The sequence below is a fragment of the Callorhinchus milii genome, unplaced genomic scaffold (genome assembly GCF_018977255.1).
Source record: "Callorhinchus milii isolate IMCB2004 unplaced genomic scaffold, IMCB_Cmil_1.0 Scaffold5, whole genome shotgun sequence".
Taxonomy (NCBI): domain Eukaryota; kingdom Metazoa; phylum Chordata; class Chondrichthyes; order Chimaeriformes; family Callorhinchidae; genus Callorhinchus; species Callorhinchus milii.
The window spans coordinates 67,632,553-67,657,520 of NW_024704746.1; the positions used below are offsets into that span (position 1 = coordinate 67,632,553).

Below are 24,968 nucleotides of genomic sequence, written 5' to 3' on the forward strand. Positions count from 1 at the left end.
TTTCCTGACTCCACACCCGTTTACCGGCAGTCAGTAGGAACCCGGTTGTTAGTCGATTGGCGGATCGCCTTCCGGGCGGTAATAACACCTTCAAACTAGAATAACGACTCGGGCCACTCAATCCACGGCCGTTAGCGAGACGCTGGTCTGCCCACCAGATCGCACCGCAAAAGACCCACGGCCAATCCACTTGGCAGAACGTCCCGGTGGAGCGCTTTGAGACGTCTCGACGACGTGATAAGGCGCCGTCTCAACTGCAAAGACCATCATCATCATCATCATTATTATGATTATAATTATTTAAATGCAAATTGTTATGAATGAGTGTGGTGGTGGTGGTGTGGTGTGGTGTGTGTGTGTGTGTGTTTAGAGGCAATGGATGAATAAGAAAAGAGCCTTATTATAACCAACCCCTCCCCATTGAAGGAAATAACACTCACACACATACACACACACACACACAGACGCGTCAGCTCGATGTGAGGACACGCAGTCCTGGAGAAAGGAAGCAGATGGAAGGATTTAAAGGGAGTCATTAGGGTTTGCAGGCAATAGAGGAAAGTGGGGAAGGGGGTGAGAGGGGGGAGGGGGGGGGAGAGAAACAAAACAGTGGAAGGGTTTTCCAGTCCAGGGAGGGAGCAGGGGAAGGCATTTGCCAAGGGTGGAAAAAGAAAGGCAATACATTGGAAGCATCTGCTGGGAATAAATATTAATCTGGGAAGCAATGAGAGTCTGGGCTGCCTGGGGTTTAATCTGTGTCTCTCTCCAGTCTCTGGTGTTGGCTCTGGCAGAGCATCCTCCTTGCAATGAGGTGAGTGAGTGAGTGAGTGAGTGGATGAATGAGGCTTGCAAAGAAATAGCAGCATTATTATTATTATTATTATTTTTTGTATTATTATATTATATCGTTTTTATTTCCTTTGGTTCGCTTTCTTTTTTTATATTTAAAAAGAGCAAATTCTCCCCCTCCCCTCCTCCCACAGATAGGGAGAGAGGGAGAGAGAGAGAGGAGAGCTGAGAATGGATTGGTTTCTCTTTAGAGAGAGAGAGAGAGAGAGAAAAAAATCATCGTTTTCAATAAGACAACCACTTTATTGTAATTGCATTTGTTATTTTATGTGTTTTTTTTAAGGTTGACAGACAGCTCAAATAAGTGCATGTGTGTGTGTGTGTGTGTGTTGTCAGAGAATATATGTACCTCCATCTCAAAGCAAGGCATAAAATTCTCTCTCTCTCTCTCTCTATATATAAAAAAAATCACATTACACCCTGCCTAGCCAAAAATAAATCTAAACTGGGTGCTAATGTGCTTTGTTTTTTCCCATTTATCCAAATGCTGCATCTCCCTGTGCCTTTATTTTTCTCTGAGAGGTGTACAGTTGCACCTGTTTGTTTGTCTTTTTTGAAAAAAATAGTTATATAATTAACAATCCAGGCAGGATTGTTAAATTTGCATTGCAAATTTGCTTCCCATTTACCCCACACCACAAGTTGGCTGTGTTTCATTTTTTTTTGAAGGTGCCATGCAACTGTACATCATTTTTTCTTTATATATTATATTATATATAGATATATATAAAATATATAAACATTTGGACAGTGTGTAACGTGATTATTTTTCTTAAAAAATCTTTGGAATGGACATGTGACCATTTTATTTTAACTGTGTGTGTACTGTGTGTGTATATATATATATTTTTCCCCCAAAAATATGATAAATTCTGTACATTTGCCAGAAATACACTACAAGTGCAAACAATTTTGCTATATCAATTTCCTCCTTTTTCTCTCCCCTCCCCATAATAATAACAATCCTTGCATTTTTGATACAGCGTTTTATCCTGTCGCTGAGACGTCTCAAAGCGCTTCACAGGATGTATTGTAAAGTGATGTGACTGTATTTTGTGGGTGCAAATGAAATGCCAATGGGGGGAAAATAATCGGAAATGTCCAATCGCATTTCTCTCGCATTTCAGCCAATGCAGTCGGTGTCTGTGTTGAGATGGATTGAGCAGAGAGAGAAAGAAAGGGGGTGGGGGTGGGATGTAATTCTGCTGCTGTTGACAGTTGGCTTCAGCTTTTATTTATTTATCCCCAAAGAGAATGTTAGTAAAATATATTCAGCACAACATACACATTTGTATAGCGCCTTTCACGCCGGGAGGATGTCCCAAGGCGCTGGACAGAGTACACCATTTAGGACTATACTACATTTCCTTCCTGTATAAGGGCAGAGAAAGGCTACAATTACTCTGTGTATGTGTGCAGGTGTGTACATGTGGGTGTGTGCCGGTGTGTATGCAGATTTGTGTGCATGTGTGTGTGTGTGTGCGCATGTATGTACGTGTGCGCGTGTGTAGATTTTTCTACGTGTGTGTGTGTGTGCGCGCGCGCGTTGGTGTTCATGTATGTAGCGTGCGTACGCGTGTACTGACACTTATCTCGTGTATGGAAACTTTCGAAGGGATAATGCTCACCTGTAAACACGGCCAGTGTATTGTATTTAAGTGTGTGCGCACTTTAAATAATTTAAAGACGCGTGTGTGTGTGTGTGTGCGTCTGCGTGTGTTGCAAATGGAATCAATTCAAACATTTCTTTTTAGGTAGAAGTTTAATACAGAGCGGGTTTTTAATTTGTATTTCCCGGCAACAAATTCTTGAATTCGCAGCCCTAATTTGGAAGCCACCTTTCTGCAAGCTTTTAAGAAAAAGGCGTGTGTCAGCCTGGCTCCGTCGGTAGCTCTCTCTCCCACTCTCTCTCTCTCTCTCTCTAGCCTCTGAGTCAGAAGGTTGTGGGTTCAAGCTCCCACGTCATGACTCGGAATCACACAGCCTAAGCTGACGCCCCAATGCAGCGCTGGGGTGGGGGTGGGGGGGGGGGGGTGTCGCATTGTCGGAGACCCCGTCCTTCGGAGGAGACGTTAAACCTCACTCCCCGTCTGTGTCTGTTCAGGTGGACGTTAAAGATCCCGCGGGGCTGTTCGTAAAGAGAAGGGAGTTTCTCTCTCTCTCTCTCTCTCTCTCGGAGTCCTGGCCGACAAGCCCCCCAGTCTATATAAATCCCCCACCATCCTCCCAACACAGCATTGAGCTGCTTTTTAATCGAGCCCCAGCGTCCTGCCCTCAACCACATTTCCTGGTCACCCTCTGGGGTTGATTACCTTCTGGGCAAAGAAACACTTCCTGGTTTCCGTCCTGCAATTAACCCTTTGCAACTCTAAACCCCTGTCCTCTTGTCCTGGTCGTCTCAGTGCATCCGAATGTATTGTTCCGGGGTTTGCTTTTTCTAACCCCATTTAAAACTTTGTGCACCTCTAAGACATTGCCCCCGCCCCGTCCACCCCACCATCGCTGGTCGAGCCTTCACCCTTTCTGACCCCCACCCTCTGGAACTCCATCCCACAGTCGTTTCCCCGGCTCCCCCCCACCCTCGCCTCCTTCAAGACCTGTCACAAGACCCTTCTCTTCGACCGCACCTTCGGTCATCCTTAAAATGTCGTTTTGGGCTTGAGATACAGTCTCGCTCAGGAAAGTTAATCTTTAGGAAGGTGGTTACACAGGACAAGACATGCATAAGCCAAGTTAAGTTCCTATAATATTCCAGGAAGCAAACTGCTGTGAAACTCCTAACTGCAGAGCGGGTACGTTCTACCCTCACCATGGGAAATTTGACAGACACAGGACCCTACAGTACGTCAATCTCCTGATAACACGACACTGGCTTAACTAGTCTCTGTCACTTAAATCACCGTGTGCCACTATTCTGGCCGCTTCCCATGCAAATTGTTGATGATAATAATAAAGTTGTCACTTCAAACCACAGCTGTTTGTGGGGGACGCTGCTGTGCGCAATTGGCTGCCGATTCTGTGACGTGCTTTGAGACGTCTCACCGACATAAAGAGGCGCTGTATCAAATGTACGAATTAGTATTCTTTATTAAAACTTTAATATGCTTTAATATGTTTGAAGGGATCATTACCCCCAGAAAGCGATCCACCAATTGACTAATAACTGGGTTCTTATTACTGTGGGTAACAGAGGTGTGTGGAATCAGTAAGGAAACTTGCCTGAGGTTTCACGCTGCCCGGGGAATCAAACATGAGTCCTCTCGCTAACTACTGCGCTACAGGATTCCACAAATCTCTCCAGAGCTGTGAATGTGTAACTAGGATTCCAGTGTAACTAATTCAACTGCGATCTACTGCGATCTGTAAACCTGATTTTTTTTTTACATTTAAAAACAACAAACGGATATTGGGAGCCGGTGTTTGTTAATCAGGTGGAGCCTTTGTTTGGTTAAGAAAAAACGATATTGGCATTTCTGGAGTTCAAAGACTTGGATGACTAAACAAACTCTCTAATTCACATGGAAAATCTGCAGAAAGGTTTGTTCCTCCAGGCTTATCGTCACTAACGTCAGCTCTCCGCACACAAAGGAACAAACAGAGCGTGTTCCCGCATCAAATAAAACCTTAGATCTAAAGTCCTGTAGCTCAGGGGAGAGAGCACTCGCCTCGCAAGCGAGAGGACCCGGGTTCGATTCCCGGGCAGGATGAAACCTTAGGCAAGTTTCCTTACTCCACACACACACACACACACGCCTCGTTTACCAGCAGCAAGTAGAAACCTGGTTGTTAGTCGATCGGCGGATCGCTTTTCTGGAGGTAATAAGCCCTTCAAAATAAAATAATAATAATAATAATTTGGTCACTCAATCCGGACTGTTTGTGGGACTCTGGTGTGCGCGACTACCTGCCCACAAAATACACAGTCACTCGACCTGACAGTAATATCGCGTGAAGCGCCTTGAGACGTCTCAACGACCCGATGAGGCGCTGCATCAAACGCATATTAACATTATCTCGAGACAACGATGTTTGACCCAGAGTTGAGAGAGAGAGAGAGAGAGGAAAGAGGCCGTGAGTTGACTTGTGCAGACGGAGATCATGTTGAGTGAGAGGCGGAATAGACTCTCTGCGTCCGTATTCCCAAGGCAACGGTGAAATCTCTTTGCCTTTGTGACAATCGGCAAACCTGGCTCGAGGCCAGAGCCCGTATTTGCATTGTTGTGATCTCGCGATTTAATGGTGTCAGTGTAAATGACAAGCGATCGCGTCAATAGCAATGCGAGGTTTTAAAATAAAAGAGCAGGTGCCAACACAAACAAACACAAAAAATCTTGCTTTTTGGTGAAAACCTTGTGTTTTCTTCCATTTTGACTCGAATCTCTATATATTTTTTTCACCCCAACCCCACCTTTTCCCCTCGATTTTGTTTTAATTCTGTCTTTTGATGGCCGTGGGGAATCCGGCGGTTAGAGCACTCGCTTCGCGAGTGGGGTTCGATTCCCGGGCAGGTCGGGGGGGGCGAAACAATTGGGGGCGGGTTTCCTCGCGAAGCCAATCGACGCGAGATTCTGCGAAGCGCTCCGAGGCGTCTTGAAGACGCGACAAGGCTCGGTGTCCGGCGTGAGGCTGACACGCCCGTAAACGGCTGCGTGGGCGAGGTTGCAGATCGGGCGCCTGGTACAGGTGGAATATTGGCTGTGGTGTTAAGGAAAGGGCGTCCGCATACATACCTCGTGCAGGTGGAGAAATTGGCGGAGAGAGAGAAGCGTTTCTCAACCGGTTTGTCTCTCTAAAGAAAAAAATTTAAGTTTCTTTATTTAAAAACCCCGAACAAAAAGTGAATTTTCAAAGTCAAACAAGTTTGGAACAATCTCGCTTCCCCCCACCCCCCCACTGTGTGCAGAGGTTAAGCTCCTTATCTCTCTATTGGCTCTGCTGTTGACGTTCTTACATAGGAACAGGAGGAGGCCATTCAGCCCCTCGAGCCCGTTCCTCCATTCTGTCGGATCATGGCTGATCGGTACCTCACCTTTCCCCTATCGATTTTACATTTTATGCCTCCCAAGATAATAAGAACCAAAGAATTTGCTGGACAAAATAAACCAATGTCTATCCAGCAGCTCACAATTTCTCAAAAGCTTTTAATTGCACAGAAATAATAATAATAATCCTCCTCCTGGCATTTGACACAGCGCCTTATCATGTTGTCGAGACGTCTCAAAGCGCTTCACAAGATATACTGTGAAGTGAACTGACTGTGTGTTGTGGGCGAAATGCGGCAGTCAGTTGTGCACAGCAGCGTCCCCCACAAGTTGAGTGACTAATTTAAACAAACCCCAAAATTTGGAAGGGATTATTGCCCCCGGAAAGCGACCCTCCAATCGACCGATGGGGTAAGGACGATTGCCTAAGGTTTCATGGAACCTGGGTCCTCTCGCTTGTGAGGCGAGTGCTCTAACCCCTGCACTACGTCAAATTGGGGTATTTGTCTCTGACGTGCGGAGACAAGCCACGAGTCTGTGTATCGTCTCCTTTTTTCTCTCTCGGAGACACTGATACCGGGTGTTTTGACTTTATCGCAGTCACCACACAAGGACAAGGCTTCAGTTTGACCCAGTTTTTTTTATCCCGGATCCATTTAAAGCTCTCGTTATGACTAGCACTTCAGACTTGGAGGCCATAGGGGTGGTGGGCGAAGGAAGGCATTTCACCCCCGTCTGGATTTAATTTATTTACGTCACATTTTGGACATCCAGAATTTGGCAAATTGTTGACTTGAGCTTCAACTTTGAAGCTGTTTTTTTTTTTGGGGGGGGGGGGGATTCTTAAAAGAAACTTTACAGCAAAATAAAAGGGCTTCGGGAGAATAGGAACAGGAGTCGGCCGTTGTTAGTGGAGATTGTTAGGTTGGATGTCAGGAGAAATATCCCTTCCCTTTATGAAGAGTGACCGGGGATTTTTAACACACTCAATCTCAATAGGCGCTCACTCCCTCCCACAGTCACTCACACAGGCACTCGCCCCCCCCCCCCCCCCCAGGCCTCACACACAAAAGCACGGTTTAGTGTGTCCTCTGAAGCACGGCACCTCTGACAAAGCACTGCTTTCCCCCCCCACTCCCCACCCCCAGAGCTCCGCCGGCAGGTCAGCCCGGGCTGTGGTTATAGCCCCTGATCCCCTTTGCATCGTAGCTGAGGTTTTACGGGAGTGGGTTTTCCATCGGAGCATTGGGGTGTGGGTGGGAATGTCAGCGTGTGGACATTTTAGTCTGGCTCGCATCCAAAAGATGGCTCATCCCCATTGACATTATTATTTTCTTGGAAACTCCCTCAGGCTGATTAAAAATGCCAACTTGGAGGAAATGCGTAAATCAATCACTTAACTCTGTGTGTGTGTGTGTGTGTGTGTGTGTGTCCATGTGTGTGTGTGTTTGTCCATGTGTGTCTCTGTATCTGTCTGTGTGTGTCTCTTTGTCTGCGTGAGTGTCTCTGTGTGTGTGTGTATATAAATACATATATATTTATGTGCATAAGAAGTGTATTTTTCAATGGGGCAGGGAGGTGGAAATTTATTCTCTCCCCCACCGCCCCCACAAACACACACACACACACACACACACACACACACACGTACACACTGAATAAGCAATCCTAAATCAGGAAGTCAATACAAAAGATTTTTGATTTGTTTAGAAAGTGTTTCCTCGCTTTCCTTTCACACTGCAAATCAGATGTCCTACAAGCGCTCACAGAGATTTGGTGCAGAGTGTGGCAACTCGGTGTGTTTTATTTCTGGCAAATAATTTACCTCTGGCCATCCTGCGCCTAATACACCCTTGAATTAGGGGAGCAGAGTGCATCCCTCCAGGGAGAGAGTGCGCATTGTCGGAATGGAGTGCACTCTCTCTCTCTCTCCCCGGAGGGACGCTTCCTGCTTCCGTAACTCCGAGAGTGCAGGTTGGCAAGAGCCAAGGCGTGGCGTGTGCGTTGGGAAGGGGGTGGGGGGGTGTTCACTCAATCCACGGCTGTTTGTGGGGACGCTGCTGTGTGCAAATGGCTGCCGTGTTTCACCCACAAAATGCACAGCCGCCGCACTTTACAGTGCGTCCTGCGAAGCGCTTTGAGACGTCTCGAGGATGTGATGAGACTCATGTCTCAAATACAAGGATTATTATTATTATTAATGTGATTCTTAGCTTGTTGTTGTCTGGCTTCATTGCGGTTTTAAAAACAAACAGCGTTGTCAATGTCAAGGCTGATCTTGTAGAAGTAGTATTATTATTATTATTATTATCACTATTTTTGGTTGCCAAACCTGGCTGCGGCGCAGAGTTAACAAGAGCTTCTCTTGTATCTTCTCCCACAGTCGCAGTATCACTTCGAGTACACGGAATGTGACAGAAGTGGCTCCCGATGGCGGGTGGCCGTTCCCAACTCTCCCGGACAGTGCACTGGGCTGCCCGACCCCATACGAGGCAAAGAATGCTGTGAGTCTCTTCCCGTCCTCCCGCCTGCGAAACACACAGTCACTAACTCCTCCCGTCCCCTCGGAGGAGACGTTAAACTGAGGGCTTGGTCCGCGCCTGTTCAGGTGTTGTTATTACCTTGACGGTTTGAGGGTCAGCCTGGCTCTCTCTCTCTCGTCTCTGAGTCAGAAGGTTGTGGGTTCAAGGCCCCACTGTCAGGGCTTGGAATCACACAGTCTAAGCTGATGCTCCAGTGCAGCACTGGGGGGGGAGTGGGGGGTGTCGCATTGTCGGAGACGCCGTCCTTCGGAGGAGCCGTTAAACCTCACTCCCCGTCTGCGTCTGTTCAGGTGGACGTTAAAGATCCCGCGGCTCTATTCGAAAAGAGAAGGGAGTTTCTCTCTCTCTCTCTCTCTCTCTCTCTCTCCCGGTGTCCTGCCCGACAATCCCTCAAATAAAATTGTCCGCTCGCTTCAAGGCTGTTAGTGGGGACTCTGCTGCGCGCAATTGGCGGCCGCGTTCAGCTCACAAAATACACAGCGAATTCACTTTGCAGTGTGTCCCGTGAAGGGCTTCGAGCCGTCTCGAAGACGGGATATCAAATACAAGGATTATTATTAATGAGAGTGCCTTTTTTTTCTTTCTCTACCTGTTGTCTGTGTGCGTGTGTCTGTCTGCTCCTGGTGTATGTTTAACTGGATTCTGTCCATCACAAGGGCAGGGCTGGGAACTTGACTCACCCCACACTCCCCTTTTTTTTAAAAACTACTCACAAGGACCTTCCCTGAGCGCCATTTGGCAGAGTTTTTGCACAGACAGATCCGGATCACAACACATTTGCTGGCGGGTTAATCATAACGTGTGTTTGGCGCCTTAAATAGGGGGCAGTTTGTAACAAGTTCTGTAGGAGAGGTGATTATTAACAATAATCCTTGCATTTAATACAGGGCCTTATCACTTCGGCGAGACGTCTCAAACCGTGTCAGAGAATACACTGTGAAGTGATTGACTGTGTACTGTGTGGGCGAAACAGGGAAACCAATTGCACACAATCAGCCGCGGATTGAGTCACTTATTATTATTTTTTAAAAGGGATTATTACCTCCTGGAAAGCGATCCACCAATCCACTAACAACCTGCTTACAGCTAGGTCAACATGGCGTGCGGCGTGCGTGTGTGTGGCGTGTTGCGTGTGCTGTGTGTGTGTGTGTGCGTGGCGTAAGGAAACTTGCCTAAGGTTTCCCACCAGCCGGGAATCGAACCCGGTCCTCTCGCTGGCGCTCTCTCTCTCCCTCTCTCTCTTGCGGGGGCCCAGCGCGCCCTTACGGGGCTCCACGAACGATGCAACGACTCGTGCGCTTCTCTTGTCTTCGCAGCGTTTTCCTGCGGGGCGGGCGAGTACCTGGAGATCGCCTCCCAGTCCTGTGCCAAGTGCTCCTCGGGGAGTTACTCACTGGGCAGTGGCATCAGGTTTGACGAGTGGGATCAGTTGCCCCCGGGCTTCTCCACCATCTCCACCTTCGTGGACGAGGTTAACGAGGGCGTCCCCAGCAACAACTGTAGCCTGTAAGTGATGAGTTCTCTTTTACGAAAAGCGCCGCGTGATCCTTAACGTCCACCTGAACAGGCAGACGGGGAGCGAGGTTTAACGTCTCATCCGAAGGACGGCACCTCCGACACACACTCCCCCTCCCACCTCCCCCATTCCCCCTCCCTCCACCCACCCGCCCCACCCCCCGAACACTGCAGGGAGCGTCATCCGAGACTACGCGATTCCGCATCAAATGCAAGAATTACCGTCGGTATTAGTTTCACGTCAAGATGTTCCGCTCGTGTTTCCCAACTGGGCTGAACTCCGCAGGTGTGTTTTGAACGAACGAACGAACAAACGCTTATCTGTAACCAAACGCTGTGTGTTTCAGGTCCAGGTGGGTTCCACACGGCAGTTACATCGCCTCCAACAGGGACGACTGCACAGTGTCCCTCATCTACTCCGTTCACCTGAAAAAAAGTGGCAACATCATCTTCGACTATCAGTACCTGGATAACAGCATATTCTTTGAGTTTTTTGTGAGTCTTATTCTCACTATTACGTAGCGTTTCGCCTGCAGAGCGCACAGTCACTGCACTGCACTGCACTTTCCTACTGACAACATTTATTTATCTTATAATAATATTCATAATAATTAAAACAAAAAGGATTTAGTGGCAGGTCGCTTTCCATAGGGGGTGGGGGGGGGGTGTGGGTGGTAATAATATCTTTTGCAAGGATTATTACTATTTATAGTGAATCCTGCGAAGCACTCTGGGGTGCCCTCCCGATGTGAAGGGCACTATGACCAAATGTAAGGCTCAATATATATATACATATATATAAAATGTGTGTATATATAATATAATAATAACATAGATTTTAATGTTATTGGGAAAAAGTGGATTAAGGGTTAATAATAAGAAGAAGAATTAAGGGTTATTATAATACCAGTGATTAGGTTATTTTTCCCCCTATTAACTGTAAGTCCTTTGCCCCCAGGTACAAAACGATCAGTGCCAAGACACGGAAGCTGCGGAGCAGAAGTGGATGAGCCTGACAGACAGCGGGGAATGGAAGAGTCATTCGGTGAGCTTTGCCTCTCGCTGGTTCTATCTGTGGGGGTTCCCACGCGGAGCTGGGATGCATGGTGATGAGTTTCCGCACGTGTCAGACACCCCCGGCTGACCCACAAACCCCACCACCCCCACCCCCACCAAAAAACAAACGCCCAGCGTTGAGTACCAATTGCCGCAAGCTTTACCTCTGAGTTTGTGTGCGTTTCTCGCAGGTAAATCTGAAGACCGGCACCAATGTGCTTTACTGGAGAACCACAGGAATCCTGCTCGGCAACAAGATAGTCAAACCAGTGCTTCTGAAGAGCATCTCCATCGAAGGTAGGGTTTGACGTTGATAATAATATTGATCCTGGCATTTGATACAGTGCCTGATCACGTCGTTGAGACGTATCAAAGCGCTTCACAAAATATACTGTAAAGTGTAGGGACGGTGTATTTTGTGGGTGAAACGCGGCAGCCAATTGCGCACAGCAGCGTCGTGGATTGAGTGACCAACTTTTTCTTTGAGGGGTTATTACTCCCTGGAAAGCGATCCACCAATCGACTACCAACCGGGTTCCTGTTTACTGCTGGTAAACAGAGGCATGTGGAGTAAAGAAAGTTGCCTAAGGCCCTGCACCGCCCGGGAATCGAACCCAGGTCCTCTCACTCGCTTGTGAGGCGAGCGCTCTGACTACTGAGCTACGGGACTCCAATCTTGGTTGGTTCTGGACTGGAGATCTCTTTGACCAAGGTCTCTCTCTTTCTCTCTCTCTCGTGATCCAGGGGTGGCCTACACCTCTGAGTGCTTTCAGTGCAAACCCGGCACCTTCAGCCCAGCAGCCGGCTCCACGGTCTGTCAGCTCTGCCCCAGGAACACCTTCTCCCAGAGAGGTGCCAGCTCCTGCCAGACGTGCAACCTTGTTCAACAGTTTTCAGGTAGGGCTGTGTATGTATGTGTGTATATGTGTATATATGTGTGTGTGTCCTATTTACACTGTTTCCCTGGCGACTATTTACTCTGTTGACTTTCAGAGGAAGGATCGAGTGTGTGCAAGAGCCGCCCGCCATGCACGAAGGATGACTACTTTCAAATCCATACTCCATGTGACCAGGAAAGAAAGGTCGGGACTGCTTTTTTTTGACCTCCGTTTACCTGCGTCAACCTGTGGCTCAGTTGAGCGCCTGTCTCTAGGTCATACGGTTGTGGGTTCACAATTCCCCCCCCCATCACCATTCCCCGCGCCCACCACCCCCCCCTCCCAGCTCTTAAACCTCACTCCCCTTCTGTACCTCTTCAGGCAGATGTTATGGGTGTGTGTATGTGCGTGTCAGCTTGGCTCAATGGTTGCTCTCCCTCTCTCTCGCCTCTGAGTCAGAAGGTTTTGGGTTCAAATCTCACGTCAGACAACCGGCTGCCAACCCCCCCCCCCACCCACCACACCCCCAAAAAATCCAACGCTGCATCGAAGCGTCCGTCTAGAATGTGTTGGGTTCAAAGTCCTCACGTGGGGCGGGGGCTTGAACCTGCAAACTTCTGACTCAGGAGTGGGGGGTGAGAGCCCGAGTGACTAAGCTAATGTGGACGTATTTGGGCCATGATTGTGGCCATATCCCCCAACCCCCCTACACCCCCTATCAAGGCTGATATGGCAACCTACTGGGAAGAGGAGTAAACACATCCTGAACTTTGAGTTAATATCATGTTAATGTTAAGATTTAAGAGTTAATGATTAGGAGTCCGGTAGCTCAGCGATTAGAGCACTCGCATTGCAAGTGAGACACCTGCGTTCAATTCCAGACAGGGCGACACCTTGGGCAAGTTTCCTTACTCCACACGCCTAATAACAATCCCTCCAAAACAAAGCACAATAATAAATTGGTCATCTTGAATCGTGGGACTGTTTGTGGGACATTGCTGTGCACAATTGGCTGCCCCACAAATATACGGTCAATTCACTTTCCAGTATATTCTGTGAAGCGCTTTGAGACGTCGAGAAGACGTGAAAAGCGCTATATCAAATGCAGGGATTATTATTATTATTATCAGGCTATATAGAGGTTCTCACTGCTAATATCAGACATGTAGAGGTTCTCACCTTTAATAACAACAACAACTTGGATTTATATAGTGCCCTCCACGCCGGATGGTGTCTCAGAGCGCTTTACAGTAGCGGGTCCCGGGGCCGAGCCAGGGGGAGGGATGGGGTGGGGAAGGTGACCAAAGGCGCGGTCGAAAAGGAAGGTCTTCAGCAGAGAACTGAAAATGGGAAGGGAGGGAGCGAGACCAAGGGAGTGAGAGACGTCACCGTTAATATCAGACGATATAGATGTGTCACTTTTAATATCAGACTATATATATAGAGGTGTCATTGTTAATATCAGACTATATAGAGGTGTCACTGTTAATATCAGACTATATAAAGGTGTCACTGTTAATATCAGACTATATAGAGGTTCTCACTGTTAATATCAGACTATATAGAGGTGTTCACTGTTAATATCAGACTATATAGAGGTTCTCACTGTTAATATCAGACTATATAGAGGTTCTCACTGTTAATATCAGACTATATAGAGGTTCTCACTGTTAATATCAGACTATATAGAGGTGTCACTGTTAATATCAGACTATATAGAGGCTCTCATTGTTAATGTCAGACTATATAGAGGCTCTCATTGTTAATATCAAACTATATAGAGGTTCTCATTGTTAATATCAGACTATATAGAGGTTCTCACTGTTAATGTCAGACTATATAGAGGTTCTCACTGTTAACATCAGACTATATAGAGGTTCTCACCCTTAATATCGGACCATGTAGAGGTTCTCACTGTTAATATCAGACTATATAGAGGTTCTCACTGTTAATATTAGACTATATAGAGGTTCTCACTGTTAATATCAGACTATATAGAGGTTCTCACTGTTAATATCAATGGATTATTGTGGAGTCCTGTAGCTCAGTGGTTAGAGCACTTGCCTTGTAAGCGAGAGACCTGGGTTCAATTCCAGGCAGGGCGAAGTCTGATAATGATCCCTCAAAAAAAATAAAATTGGTGATTTCAATCCATGACTGTTTGTGGGGACGCTGCTGTGTGCAATTTGGCTGCCGCGTTTCGCCCACAAATATACAGTCAGTTCACTTGACAGCATATTCTGTGAAGCGCTTTGAAGACGTCTGGAAGACGTGAAAAGCACTGTATCAAATGCAAGGATTATTATTATTATCGAGTGTGTTGGGAGAAGGTTTGAGATGCATTGGCAATGTCTTGGCTTGTGTGTTGGCAGACCCAGATAATGTACAAGTGGATCATGCCTAAACTGTGCAGAGAGGACGTGAAGAAAGCCATTCAACTGCCCCCCTCGGGGGAGAAGAAGCCTTGCCCCCCCTGCAATCCCGGCTTCCACAACAACGACACCTCCACCTGTGCCCCCTGCCCGCATGGCACCTTCTCAGACGGAATGAACGGTGAGATTGTCGTGGGGATGGAGCTGTCATGGAGATGGGGATGAAGGGTGGGGTTGTCATGGAGACGGGGATGAAGGGTGGGGTTGTCATGGAGACGGGGATGAAGGGTGGGGTTGTCCCATGGAGGCAGAATGGATGGTGGTGTAGTCACGGAGACGGAATCAGTGGTGAGGTCGGAATCACAGGGATGGTGTGTCATAGGCACAGGAGGAGGCCATTCAGCCCCTCGAGTCTGTTCTGGCATTCTATTAGATCATGGCTGGTCACTATTGTCCTTTAAGCGCTACGGGACGGTACTCCACGTGAAGGGCGCCACACTATCTGCTTCAGCCACCATCGGGGTGATGTGATGCCTCGAGGGAGGGGGAGGCCTTGGCGTTAATTTCTCTTGTGTCTCACGTCAGAGTGCAGACCCTGCCCGGCGGGAACGGAGCCAGTGCTGGGCTACGACTACAAATGGTGGAACACGCTGCCCGACAACATGAAGTCGTCGTGTTTCAACGTCGGGAACTCAAAATGCGACGGGATGAACGGTAAGCGTCTGTGGGGGTGGGGGGGGGGGGGGGGGGGAGAGAGGGCTAAGGAAGGGGGGACAAGAGGGAGAATGGTCCAGAAATGATGATGATGATGATTGTATGTAGAAGTTACTTGATTGTATTTGGTTACAAGTGTCCTAACAGCGCTTTGGGACGTCCTCCTGACGTGAAAGGCTGTTTCTTATTGTTAGCTGTGTGCGTGGGTGTGTGTGTGTGAGTGAGTGAGTGTGTGTGGGTGTGTGTGTGAGTGAGTGTGTGTGAGTGAGTGTGTGTGGGTGTGTGAGTGAGTGTGTGTGTGAGTGAGTGTGTGTGTGTGTGTGTGTGTGGGTGTGTGTGTGTGGGTGGGTGGGTGTGTGAGTGAGTGTGTGTGGGTGTGTGTGTGTGAGTGAGTGTGTGTGTGTGTGAGTGAGTGTGTGTGGGTGTGTGTGTGTGCGCGCGCCAACATTTCCATGGCAGATCAGATCCATCGCAGCGTTCATTGCGACATCTTCCGTGACACGGAATGGACGGAGTGAGCGGAGAGGAAGTTACTGGTATCAGATGTTGTTGCACCCCAATAGTCTGCAACAGCAAATACAGATTCACTGTAAGAAACCACCCATCCCCCCCCCTCCCCCACCCCCCAACATGGGGGTTAACAGGACTTTGTGAACACCCTGTACATCATTGCTCTGTTGTGCTTGTCTCCTCTCTCTCTCTCTCTCTCTCTCTCTGCCAGGCTGGGAAGTGGCCAGAGATCACATACACAGCGGAGTTGGAGGCTCGGATAATGACTACCTCATCCTAAACCTTCACATCCCCGGATTCAGGTTCGATGAGTTCTGGCCAAGAATATTGGGGTGAAATCTGCCGCGTTTCGCGACGCATTTCCTGTTAGTCATAATAATTCCTGCATTTAATACAGCGCCTAAACCATCGAAACGTTCCCCCCCCCAAAAAAAAACTTTTACTGTAAGTATAAGTGACTGTATTTTGTAGGCAAACCAATGCCCCACAAGCCAATGCCCCACAAGCCAATGCCCCACAAGCCAATGCCCCACAAGCCAATGCCCCACAAGCCAATGCCCCACAAGCCAATGCCCCACAAGCCAATGCCCCACATACCAATGCCCCGTGCATAAATTGGCTGCTGCGTTTCACCCCCAAAATACACGGTCAATCCACTTGATAATATATTCTGTCACGCGCTTTGAGACGTCCTCCCAACAGGAAAGGCGCTGTAAATGTTGTTGTCGGCATCGTTTGAGAGGAGGGAGAGCAACTGATAGAGCAAAGGTTTTCTGAGGCTGGGTGGCGTTGTTGGGGGGGTGGGGGGGGCACTGAAGGAAGGGAGGGGTTTCGGGGGGGTGGGGGGGGGGGAGAAGAGAAATCCCACATTATAGCCTTCTCACCTGTGTGTCTTGTGTCCAGCCCGCCGATCACAACCGCAGAAGTGACTGGCCAGGAGATGGGGAGGATTACGTTTGTCTTTGAGTTGCAGTGTGAGAGTGACTGCCAACTGTACTTCATGATCGTAAGTGTCCAGTCAGCTGCGATCTTATTTTTATCGTAGCTGAATTTTATTCGGGTGGGGGAACGGGGGGTGGGATTGTCAGCCAGGACACCGATGGACAGAGAGAGAGAGAGAGAGAAACTCCCTTCCCTTTTCCAAATAGAAGTCCCGTAGTGTCGTGGTTAGAGCTCGCCTCGCAAACGAGAGGAGCCAGGATCGATTCCCGGGCAGCCCCGTCCCTCCAGTCAATTGGCGGATCGCTTTAGGGGGATAATAATCACTTTAAAAAAAATAAAAATAAATAAAATGCGGTCACTCAACCCACGGCTGTTTGCGGGGACGCTGCTGTGCGCGATTGGCTGCCGCGTTTCGCCCACAAAATACGCAGTCAATTCACTTTACAGCGCATCCTGTGAAGCGCTTTGAGACGTGTCAACGACGTGATAAGGCGCCGCGTCGAAGGTGAGGGTTATTATTGTTATTTTAGTGCCTGCAATACCCTGATTGTGGGATCCTTGTTTGCAGGATTTGAACAGGAAGTCCACCAGTGTGGTGGAGTCGTGGGAAGGGAACAAAGAGAGACAATCCTATTCTCACATCTTAACCCAAAACGCCGCAGTCACTTACACGTGGGCTTTCCAAAGGTCAACGCTCTCACACCCGGTAAGCTCTCTCTCTCTCTCTCTCTCTCCCTCTCGCTCTATATTGTTGTGATGGTCTGGGTTCCATGCCTTGTGGGAGGGATTCGCCATTCATACACCCAGAGTCCCTGTAGCTCAGTGGTTAGAGCGCTCTCATCGCAAGCGAGAGGACCCGGGTTCGATTCCCGGGCGAAACCTTAGGCAAGTTTCCTTACACACACACACACGCCTCTGAATACCCAGCAGTAAGAAGGAACCCGGTTGTTAGTCGATTGGCAGATCGCTTTCCAAGGGGTTAATAATCCCTTTTAACAAATAAATAATAATATTTTATTAAAAAAAGGTCACTCAAATCTATGACTGTTGTGACATTAAAACCTCACTCCCCGTCTTCCTGTTCAGGTGGACGTTAAAGATCCCGTCTGCTGGGGAAAGAGAAGGGAGTTTCTCTCTCTCGCTCTCTCTCTCTCGCTCTCTTTCTCCCAGTGTTCTGGATGAGATTTCCCCCCCCCTCTCCCCCCCGATAAAATTGGTCGCTCACTCCGCGGCTGTTTGTGGGGACGTTGCTGTGTGGAACTGCTGACGAGACCTTCCAATATATCCAGTCTCTGGTTCCCAATTCCGCTGTTGCAATTCTAAAGGTCTTCTTTGGTTGGATGCCGTCACCTAGTGGCCAATTCCGTTTATTAAACCCGGTTCAGTTTGAATCCACAACAAACTGCAAATGACTCTCATTACTGACCCAGAAGACGCTATAAGGCGCTATATCAAATGCAAGGATTATTATTATTATTATTATTATTGTAACTACTCACGTTTTGTCCACAAAATACAATACAATCAATTCACTTTACGGTGTATCCTGTGAAGCGCTTTGAGACGTCTCGACGACGTGATAAGGCGCTGTATTGAATGCGAGGGTTATTATTATCTCCTATACACCTATGAGTAAGACGCCTTGATTCATTCTGTATAAATGCAAGTTGTTGCTGATGTTGTTGTTGTTGTTGTGGGGGCTCGAACCTACAATCTTCTGACCCGGAGACGAGAGCCAGACTGACACTCAATCACCCCCTCCCCCCCAAACCCCTTGAACGTTTCAGGTCAGAAAGTCCCTGAACGACAAAGCCAAGATCTACTCCATCACGGTGACCAACGTGGAGGGCGGGGTCACCTCATACTGTCGGCCCTGTGCCCTGGGTAATGACCGCCAGGGGTCCTCCTGCGTGCCCTGCCCCACCGGGCACTACATCCAGAAAGATACCAGTCAGTGCCACGAGTGCCCACCCAACACTTATCTCTCCCCTCACCAGGCCTATGGCAAAGAGGCCTGTCTTCCCTGTGGGCCTGGCAGCCGCAGTAATAAGGTACGTGTCGAAGTCGTATTATTATTATTATTATTTCAGTAAAACCCCTGGCGTAAGTCTCTGGTCTGTATAAGTCGTACCATCACTCAAGTCGCCCACAAAATACACAGTGTATCCTGTGAAGCGCTTTGAGACGTCTCGAAGACCGTGTTCAGGCGCTGTATCGAATGCAAGGATTATTATTATTATTATGTGGATGTTGGAGACATGTGAGGATCTCAGTCGGTCGGTCTCTCATCTCTGGGTTCAAGACTTCCATTTCGGTTCAAAGGACTCATCGCTTTTATTTCTCCCCCCACTCCCTCCCCTCCCCTCCCCTCCTCTCGTCAGGACCACTCCATCTGCTTCAACGATTGCAGTTTTGTGCACAGTCAGGCGAACCAGACGTTAATCTTTAACTTCAGCTCGTTCAGTGCCGTGGGTTCCTTGATGAATGGGCCCAGTTTCACCTCCAGGGGCACCAGATACTTCCATTTCTTCAATATCAGTCTGTGTGGCAATGAGGTGAGTCGGTGGCTTTGGGTCTGGTCAAATCGCACCCGGGGCTATACCCGGGAACGGGTGCGGGCAGGAAGTCACGCTGACATCACTCCCCTCGATCGCAGAACGCCACTTCCTGCCCCAAAAGGCTGTGGTTTGTGGCTGTGGATCCATTCACATTATCAAGACTGAGGTGGAGGTGTTTGTCAGGTCAGGGGGTCGAGGGGGTACGGGGCAAAGGCGGGTGATTGGAGTTGAGGTACAGATCAGCCGTGATCTGATAGAATGGTAGAAGAGACTCGAGGGGCTGAATGGCCTCCTCCTGTTCCTATGTTCCTTTGTCTCTCGCTAGGGGAAGAAGTTGGCCATGTGCTCGGACAATGTGACCGATGTGACACTGAAGGACGTCGACAGCAGGTCTGTGGACTTCAGCACCTCCATCTCCTCCTTCCTGTGTCAGTCCACCATCATTCCCTCAGACGGGAGGAGTTTCAGAACAGCCATCTCCTCCCAATCCATCAGCCTGGCTGACGCCTTCTTAGGTGAGTGATGAGAGTAATAATAATCACAGCAACTTGGATTGATGCAGTAATAATAATAATAATAATAATAATAATAATAATGCACATGTTTGATGCAGCACCTTTCACATCAGGAAAATGTCTCGAAGCGCTTCACAGGATTTACTGTAAAGTGCAGTGACTGTGTTTTGTAAGCGAGAGCGGCAGTCGATTTGCACACAGCGACGTCCTATATGAGCAGACACGAGGTGACTGAGCAGTTGTTAGTTGATTGGCGGGTTTGCTTTTCCGGGGCGGGGTGGGGGGGGGGTAATAATTCCTCCCAAAAAGATGTTTTTTAAAAAAAAATAATTTGGTCATTCAATCCATGACTGTTTGTGGGGCTCTCGAAGAAATGATAAGGCGCTGTATCAAATACAAGGATTATTATTATTGTTATAGACTTCCCTACCCCTGTGTCGGCCTGTCCGTACCTGTCTGTACCTGTCTTTTGACTTGTCCTTCTCTATCCCCAGGGGCGAGTGTTGAACCAGTGTTCCAGAATATCACCGCCCGACCGAATCGCTTCCCCGCCCCCACCAACAGCATCCCTGACGTGCACTTCTACTATGTGTAAGTGGCCGGTGTCGAGGTGTGTGTGGTGTGGGGGTGGGGGGGTCTGTGATCGGTGGTGGAGGGGGCGCAATGGAAAAGAAAGGTCTTAAGGACAGCTTTAAAGGTGGGTGGGTGGCGGTGTGGGTGGGTGGCGGTGTGGGTGGGTGGCGGTGTGGGTGGGTGGCGGTGTGGGTGGGTGGCGGTGTGGGTGGGTGGAGGTGTGGGTGGGTGGCGGTGTGGGTGGGTGGCGGTGTGGGTGGGGGGGGAGCTAGATTTTAAAAGGATGAACCAGTTTGCCAGATAATAATAACAACAATCCTTGCATATGATATGGCGCCTTATCACGTCGTCGAGACGTCTCAAGCGCTTCACAGGATATACTGTAAAGTGCAGTGACTGTGTATTTTGTGGGCGAAACACGGCCGCCGATTGCGCACAGCAACGTCCCCACAAACAGCCGTAGATTGAGTGATAAGGAAACTTGTCTAAGGTTTCGCCCTGACCGGGGTGGTGGGGGGAATGGTGTGTGTGTGGGTTGCTGTGTGTGTGTGTCTGTGTGTGTGTTGCTGTGTGTGTGTGCGCGTGGGTTGCTGTGTGTGTATGCGCGTGGGTTGCTGTGTGCGTGGGTTGCTGTGTGTGTGTTGCTGTGTGTGTATGTGCGTGGGTTGCTGTGTGTGTGTATGTGCGTGGGTTGCTGTGTGTGTGTGTGTGTTGCTGTGTGGGAATGTGACCTCTGAGCCACTTTGGCTGTTGCACCGAAGCCTCACCTGAGATCCCGAGCTGGGTTCCTACCTGTTCTGATTCCCTCCCCCCCCCCCCCTCCCCCTTCGCCCCCAACTTTCCGTGCAGGTCCTCCATGTCCACAGCTTCGTGTGAAAACGGCCGAGGAACAGTCATCACGTTGAGGTGTAACCCCGAGAAGCCGGGCAGAGGGGACATCCAGGTGCCGAGGCAAGTACCGGCCATCAAACCGGCAAAATAAAAATAAAAAATCGATCACGTCGGGAGCACGTCTCGTAGTGCTTCACGGGGTTAACTGCGAAGCGCAGTGGCTCGAGTGTTTTGCGGGCGAAAGTGGCAACCACTTTGCGCCCAGCGACGTACCCGCAAAACAGTCGTGGAACGGATCTCGGATCTTAGAGAAGAAACTCCTTTCTCGTTTCCAACGGGTACAGTTCCCGAGCGTGAAATGTACAGCGTGAGTGCGTGTGTGTCAGCGTGAGGTGTTACTGTGTGTGTGTGTGTGTGAGAGTGACTGACGAACGTGCCCTGTTATTTGCTGCCAGTGGCTGTCCTGGGGGGACCTGCGATGGCTGTACCTTCCTCTTCCTGTGGGAGAGCGCAGAGGCGTGCCCGCTCTGTACACCCAGCGACTATCACGCCATAGAGGGAGCTTGTAAAAGTGGAGTTCAGGTACGTCAATCATTCCTTCCTCACTAAAATCCTCCCCCCCCCCTCCCCACCCCATCTCCCCTCCTTTTCGTCTCTGGAGGTTCCCCCAATAACGTGGCACTTCCCCCCCACCCCACCCCACCCCACCCCAAGCAACTCGACCAACAACCGGGTTCCTACGGTACCGCCAGGAAAACTTGCCTAAGGTTTGGCCGTGCCCGGGAATCGGACCCGGGTCCTCTCGCTTGCGAAGCGAGGGCTCTAACCACTGCGCTAAGCCTTCGGCCGGCTAAGCCCTGCCTTCACAACCCCGACCAGCCTGTCCTCGCTCTCTGGCCGCAGGAAACCACGTACGTGTGGAAGGACCCGAAGCTGTGCCTGGGCGGCGTGAACCTGCCCCTGAAGAGCTCCGGCAGCTGTGAGCTGATCGATTTCTGGCTGAAGGTGGTGGTGGGAATCGGAGCCTTCAGTGCCGTGCTCCTCGTCATCCTCACCTGCTACTTCTGGAAGAAGAACAAGAAGTGAGTGTGTGTTGTGTGGGTGTTATGTGGTGGTTGTGTGTGTCGGTGGTGTGTGTGTGTTGGTGTGGTTGTGTGTCTCGGTGTTGTGTGTGTCTCAGTCAGAGCGTCCAGAGCTTCGCAGGGCTGTGTCTCAAAAGCTCGCGCAAAACTCACCCGACCTCGTACAAGCACACACGTGCAGACACGCACGGACACACAGGCACGTGTACGCGCACTCACACGCAGGGGGACACTCGTGCGCACACACACACACGCGAACACTCAGTGATGCACGTACAAATGCGCACAATACACACACAAACACACGTAGCCTTGTTCTTGCCCCCTCCCCCTTGAGGGCTGCAATGCTTTTGGAGCTCATTTCCCCCCCACCCAGCCACCCACCCATCTCTCTCTCTCTCTCTCTCTCTCTGACGTGAGCTCTCTGGTCTCTGCCCCGCCCCCCCCCATATCCCCCCCCAGGCTGGAGTACAAGTATTCCCGGCTGGTGATGAACGCCAACTCCAAGGAGATCGAGTTGCCGGCAGCTGACAGCTGTGCTATAATGGAGGGAGAGGACAACGAGGACGAGGTGGTTTACTCCAACAAGCCCTCACTGCTCGGCAAACTCAAGTCCTTCGCTTCCAAGGTGAGCCTCGGGCTTGGGGCAGAGGGGGGAGGGTACCTGTGCGCGGGGTGTTGGGGGGGCGGGGGTCAGGGAGGCATCAAAGGTCAGGCATCATGGGGACTCGTGACCCTCCCCCTCTTTCTCCTCTTTCCCCCCCCCCACCCCACATCACTTTGAGGTCACCCCAAACTGACTCACTTCCCTTGGCAGTTTGGGATGACCTCAAAGTGATTGGGGAGAGGGGGGGAGGAGGAAGAGGAGGAGGGTTACGAACCCCCATGACGCCTGACCTTTGATGCCCCCCCTTCCCCCCCCCCCAAACACACTGGGCACATGTACTCTCCCCTGGTACCCTGGTGACGGTCTCCTGATTGGCTCGGGGGCCGGATGCGGCCCATAGGCCGCCAGTTGGACCATCCTGGTTTAAGAGATGGGTGAACACTTGCGGGTTGGGGGTGTTGGGGGGGGCGGGAGGAAAGGTGTGAAAAATGGGATTAAAGTATAAATCTCCTTCCCTGTTCCCCCACACCCCACACACCCCCACCTCACTCCCCAATTTGTCTCGTTTCAAGGACAAAGATGACATCTTCGAGTCGGTGCAGCTCAAATCTCCGAGATCTCGGAATATCTGAAGGAAGGAGATGGATGGATCCATGGCAGGACCTGTTGGCTGTATCTCTTTATTCCGGACTGTGGCCGGGAGGGTGGGGGCTTGGGGGGTTGGTGGGTGGTGGGTGGGGGTGGGGGGGGGAGAGCATGAGCGAGAGGAACAGGGAGGGGGACAAGGACAAACCACGAGGAGGGAAAAACCTCTTAATACCCCCACCCCCTCCCCACCGCCCCCCTCCCCCACCCCAACACACATCAACCCCCTCCCACTTCTAAATACAAAGAGAAGGCAGGTCAGTGTGTGTGGTTTCTACTCGATCGGCCACTTAACAGTCCAGGTGTATGGTCAATATTGGGAAGGGGGTGGGGGGGGGGGGTCAGGTGGACAGGTACCCAGTGTGAGGAGTGAATGTGTTTGACAGAACAGAGACCCTCATCTATAAAACTCAGGAAGAGCTCATCGTGTTGTTAACCCAGTCTGTCTTCAACCAAGTGCATTGTTTTACCATTTGTGGTTTTGTTTGGGGGGGGGGGGGTTGCGTGTGTGTGTGTGTGAGCGAGTGAGAGAGAGAGGGCGCATGTGTGTGTGAGACAGTGTATGTGTGGGTGAGAGAGTGTCTGTGTGTGTGTGAGTATGTATGAGAGAGGGCGCATGTGTGTGTGAGAGAGAATGTGTGTGTGTGTGTGTGTGTGTATACGTGGGTGGAGGAGAGGGGAGGCGACCACGGGGTTCAGCCTTTGACGCACACGAGGTGATCGTGTGACGTTTACGAGCTGGAGACTGCTCTTAGAAAGAGGGGAAGTTTGGACAACAACTTGCATTTATACGGCAACTTGCACGTCAGGAGGACGTCCCGAGACTCTGGACAGTGATGGATTCGCACCCGAACTGGGCGTTGGGAGCAGAGAAGGGTGGAGGTGAGAGCGGGGAGGGTGGGGGTGGGGCGAGAAGATGACCGAAGGCACCGTCGCAGAGGAGGGTCTTGAAGGTTGGTTCAGATACCCTGAAGCACGGTGATGGGTTGCCACATGTGTCAGACACCCAACTGGGATACCCTACCCGTTAGGGCATTGGCTCGTAGGTTTAGCAGGAGATGAGTGGGAGGATTCCCTGGTCGTTGGGAGTGGGAGTGACCTGGACACTGAGCGCGACGGACACAGACAAACCAATTCCTGTAGGAGGCAAAGAATATTCCTCTGGGATCCTCACCACACCCCCACCTCCTCTCCGCCTTTCCCCTCTATATCTTTTTAGGCCCAATTAAATGTTATATACCTACAGTATAATATATTATATATATATAGTATAGAATTATACAAAGTATCTCCGTCATATGTTATGAATGAAGGTCGATGGAAGTCCGGCGGAGTGACATTCAGACATGATAGAAAACAATTTGTCCTTTGCTGTGGGACGCATTCATTGCGTTGTGGTTTTCGTGTGTGTGTGTGTAGGTGTGTGGGGGCTCCATTGAAAGTTATTTCGGGTCAACAGGTGATGGTGGTGGGTGGGTTGTGGGGAAGGTGGAGTGGGCGGGGAGAGAGATGGGGGCAGAAATCCATTTGGAAACCACGCGTGTCTTGACTAAAGGCGTGGGGGCGATTAATTAAAGAAAAAAAAGCTCTTCAGGTGGCCGTGAAAGATTGGGGGGGGTGGGGTGGGCGAGACTGAGGGACTCGATGAGGCTGTGTGTCAGCCTGGCTCAGTTGGTAGCACTGTGCGTGTGCGCGCGCGTGTGTGTGTGTGTGCGTGCGCGTGTGTGTACATGTGCCTCTTCATAACTTGTCGCTTAAGTCGTCGTGCTGTCTATATCCCGGTTGCATTTATTTAT

The 24,968-nt window shown here is 49.9% G+C and overlaps 1 protein-coding gene and 1 non-coding gene across 2 annotated transcripts; both read left to right on the plus strand.

Moving 5' to 3' along the window:
* The first annotated feature begins 590 nt into the window (after window positions 1-590).
* elapor2b (endosome-lysosome associated apoptosis and autophagy regulator family member 2b) lies at window positions 591-23,226 on the plus strand. Its single transcript, XM_042335307.1, has 22 exons — window positions 591-811; window positions 8,215-8,335; window positions 9,691-9,880; window positions 10,237-10,384; window positions 10,848-10,934; window positions 11,137-11,242; window positions 11,690-11,842; window positions 11,939-12,027; window positions 14,196-14,376; window positions 14,781-14,909; window positions 15,631-15,721; window positions 16,323-16,425; window positions 16,930-17,067; window positions 18,149-18,412; window positions 18,743-18,916; window positions 19,245-19,434; window positions 19,929-20,025; window positions 20,857-20,958; window positions 21,294-21,420; window positions 21,742-21,920; window positions 22,383-22,548; window positions 23,100-23,226. The coding sequence occupies exons 1-22, from the start codon at window positions 725-727 to the stop codon at window positions 23,157-23,159; spliced, it is 2,982 nt and encodes a 993-aa protein (XP_042191241.1). The 5' UTR covers window positions 591-724; the 3' UTR covers window positions 23,160-23,226.
* Window positions 13,857-13,928, plus strand: trnat-ugu. Its single transcript has one exon. It is a non-coding gene; the product is annotated as a tRNA-Thr (tRNA).
* Window positions 23,227-24,968: the final 1,742 nt, after the last annotated feature.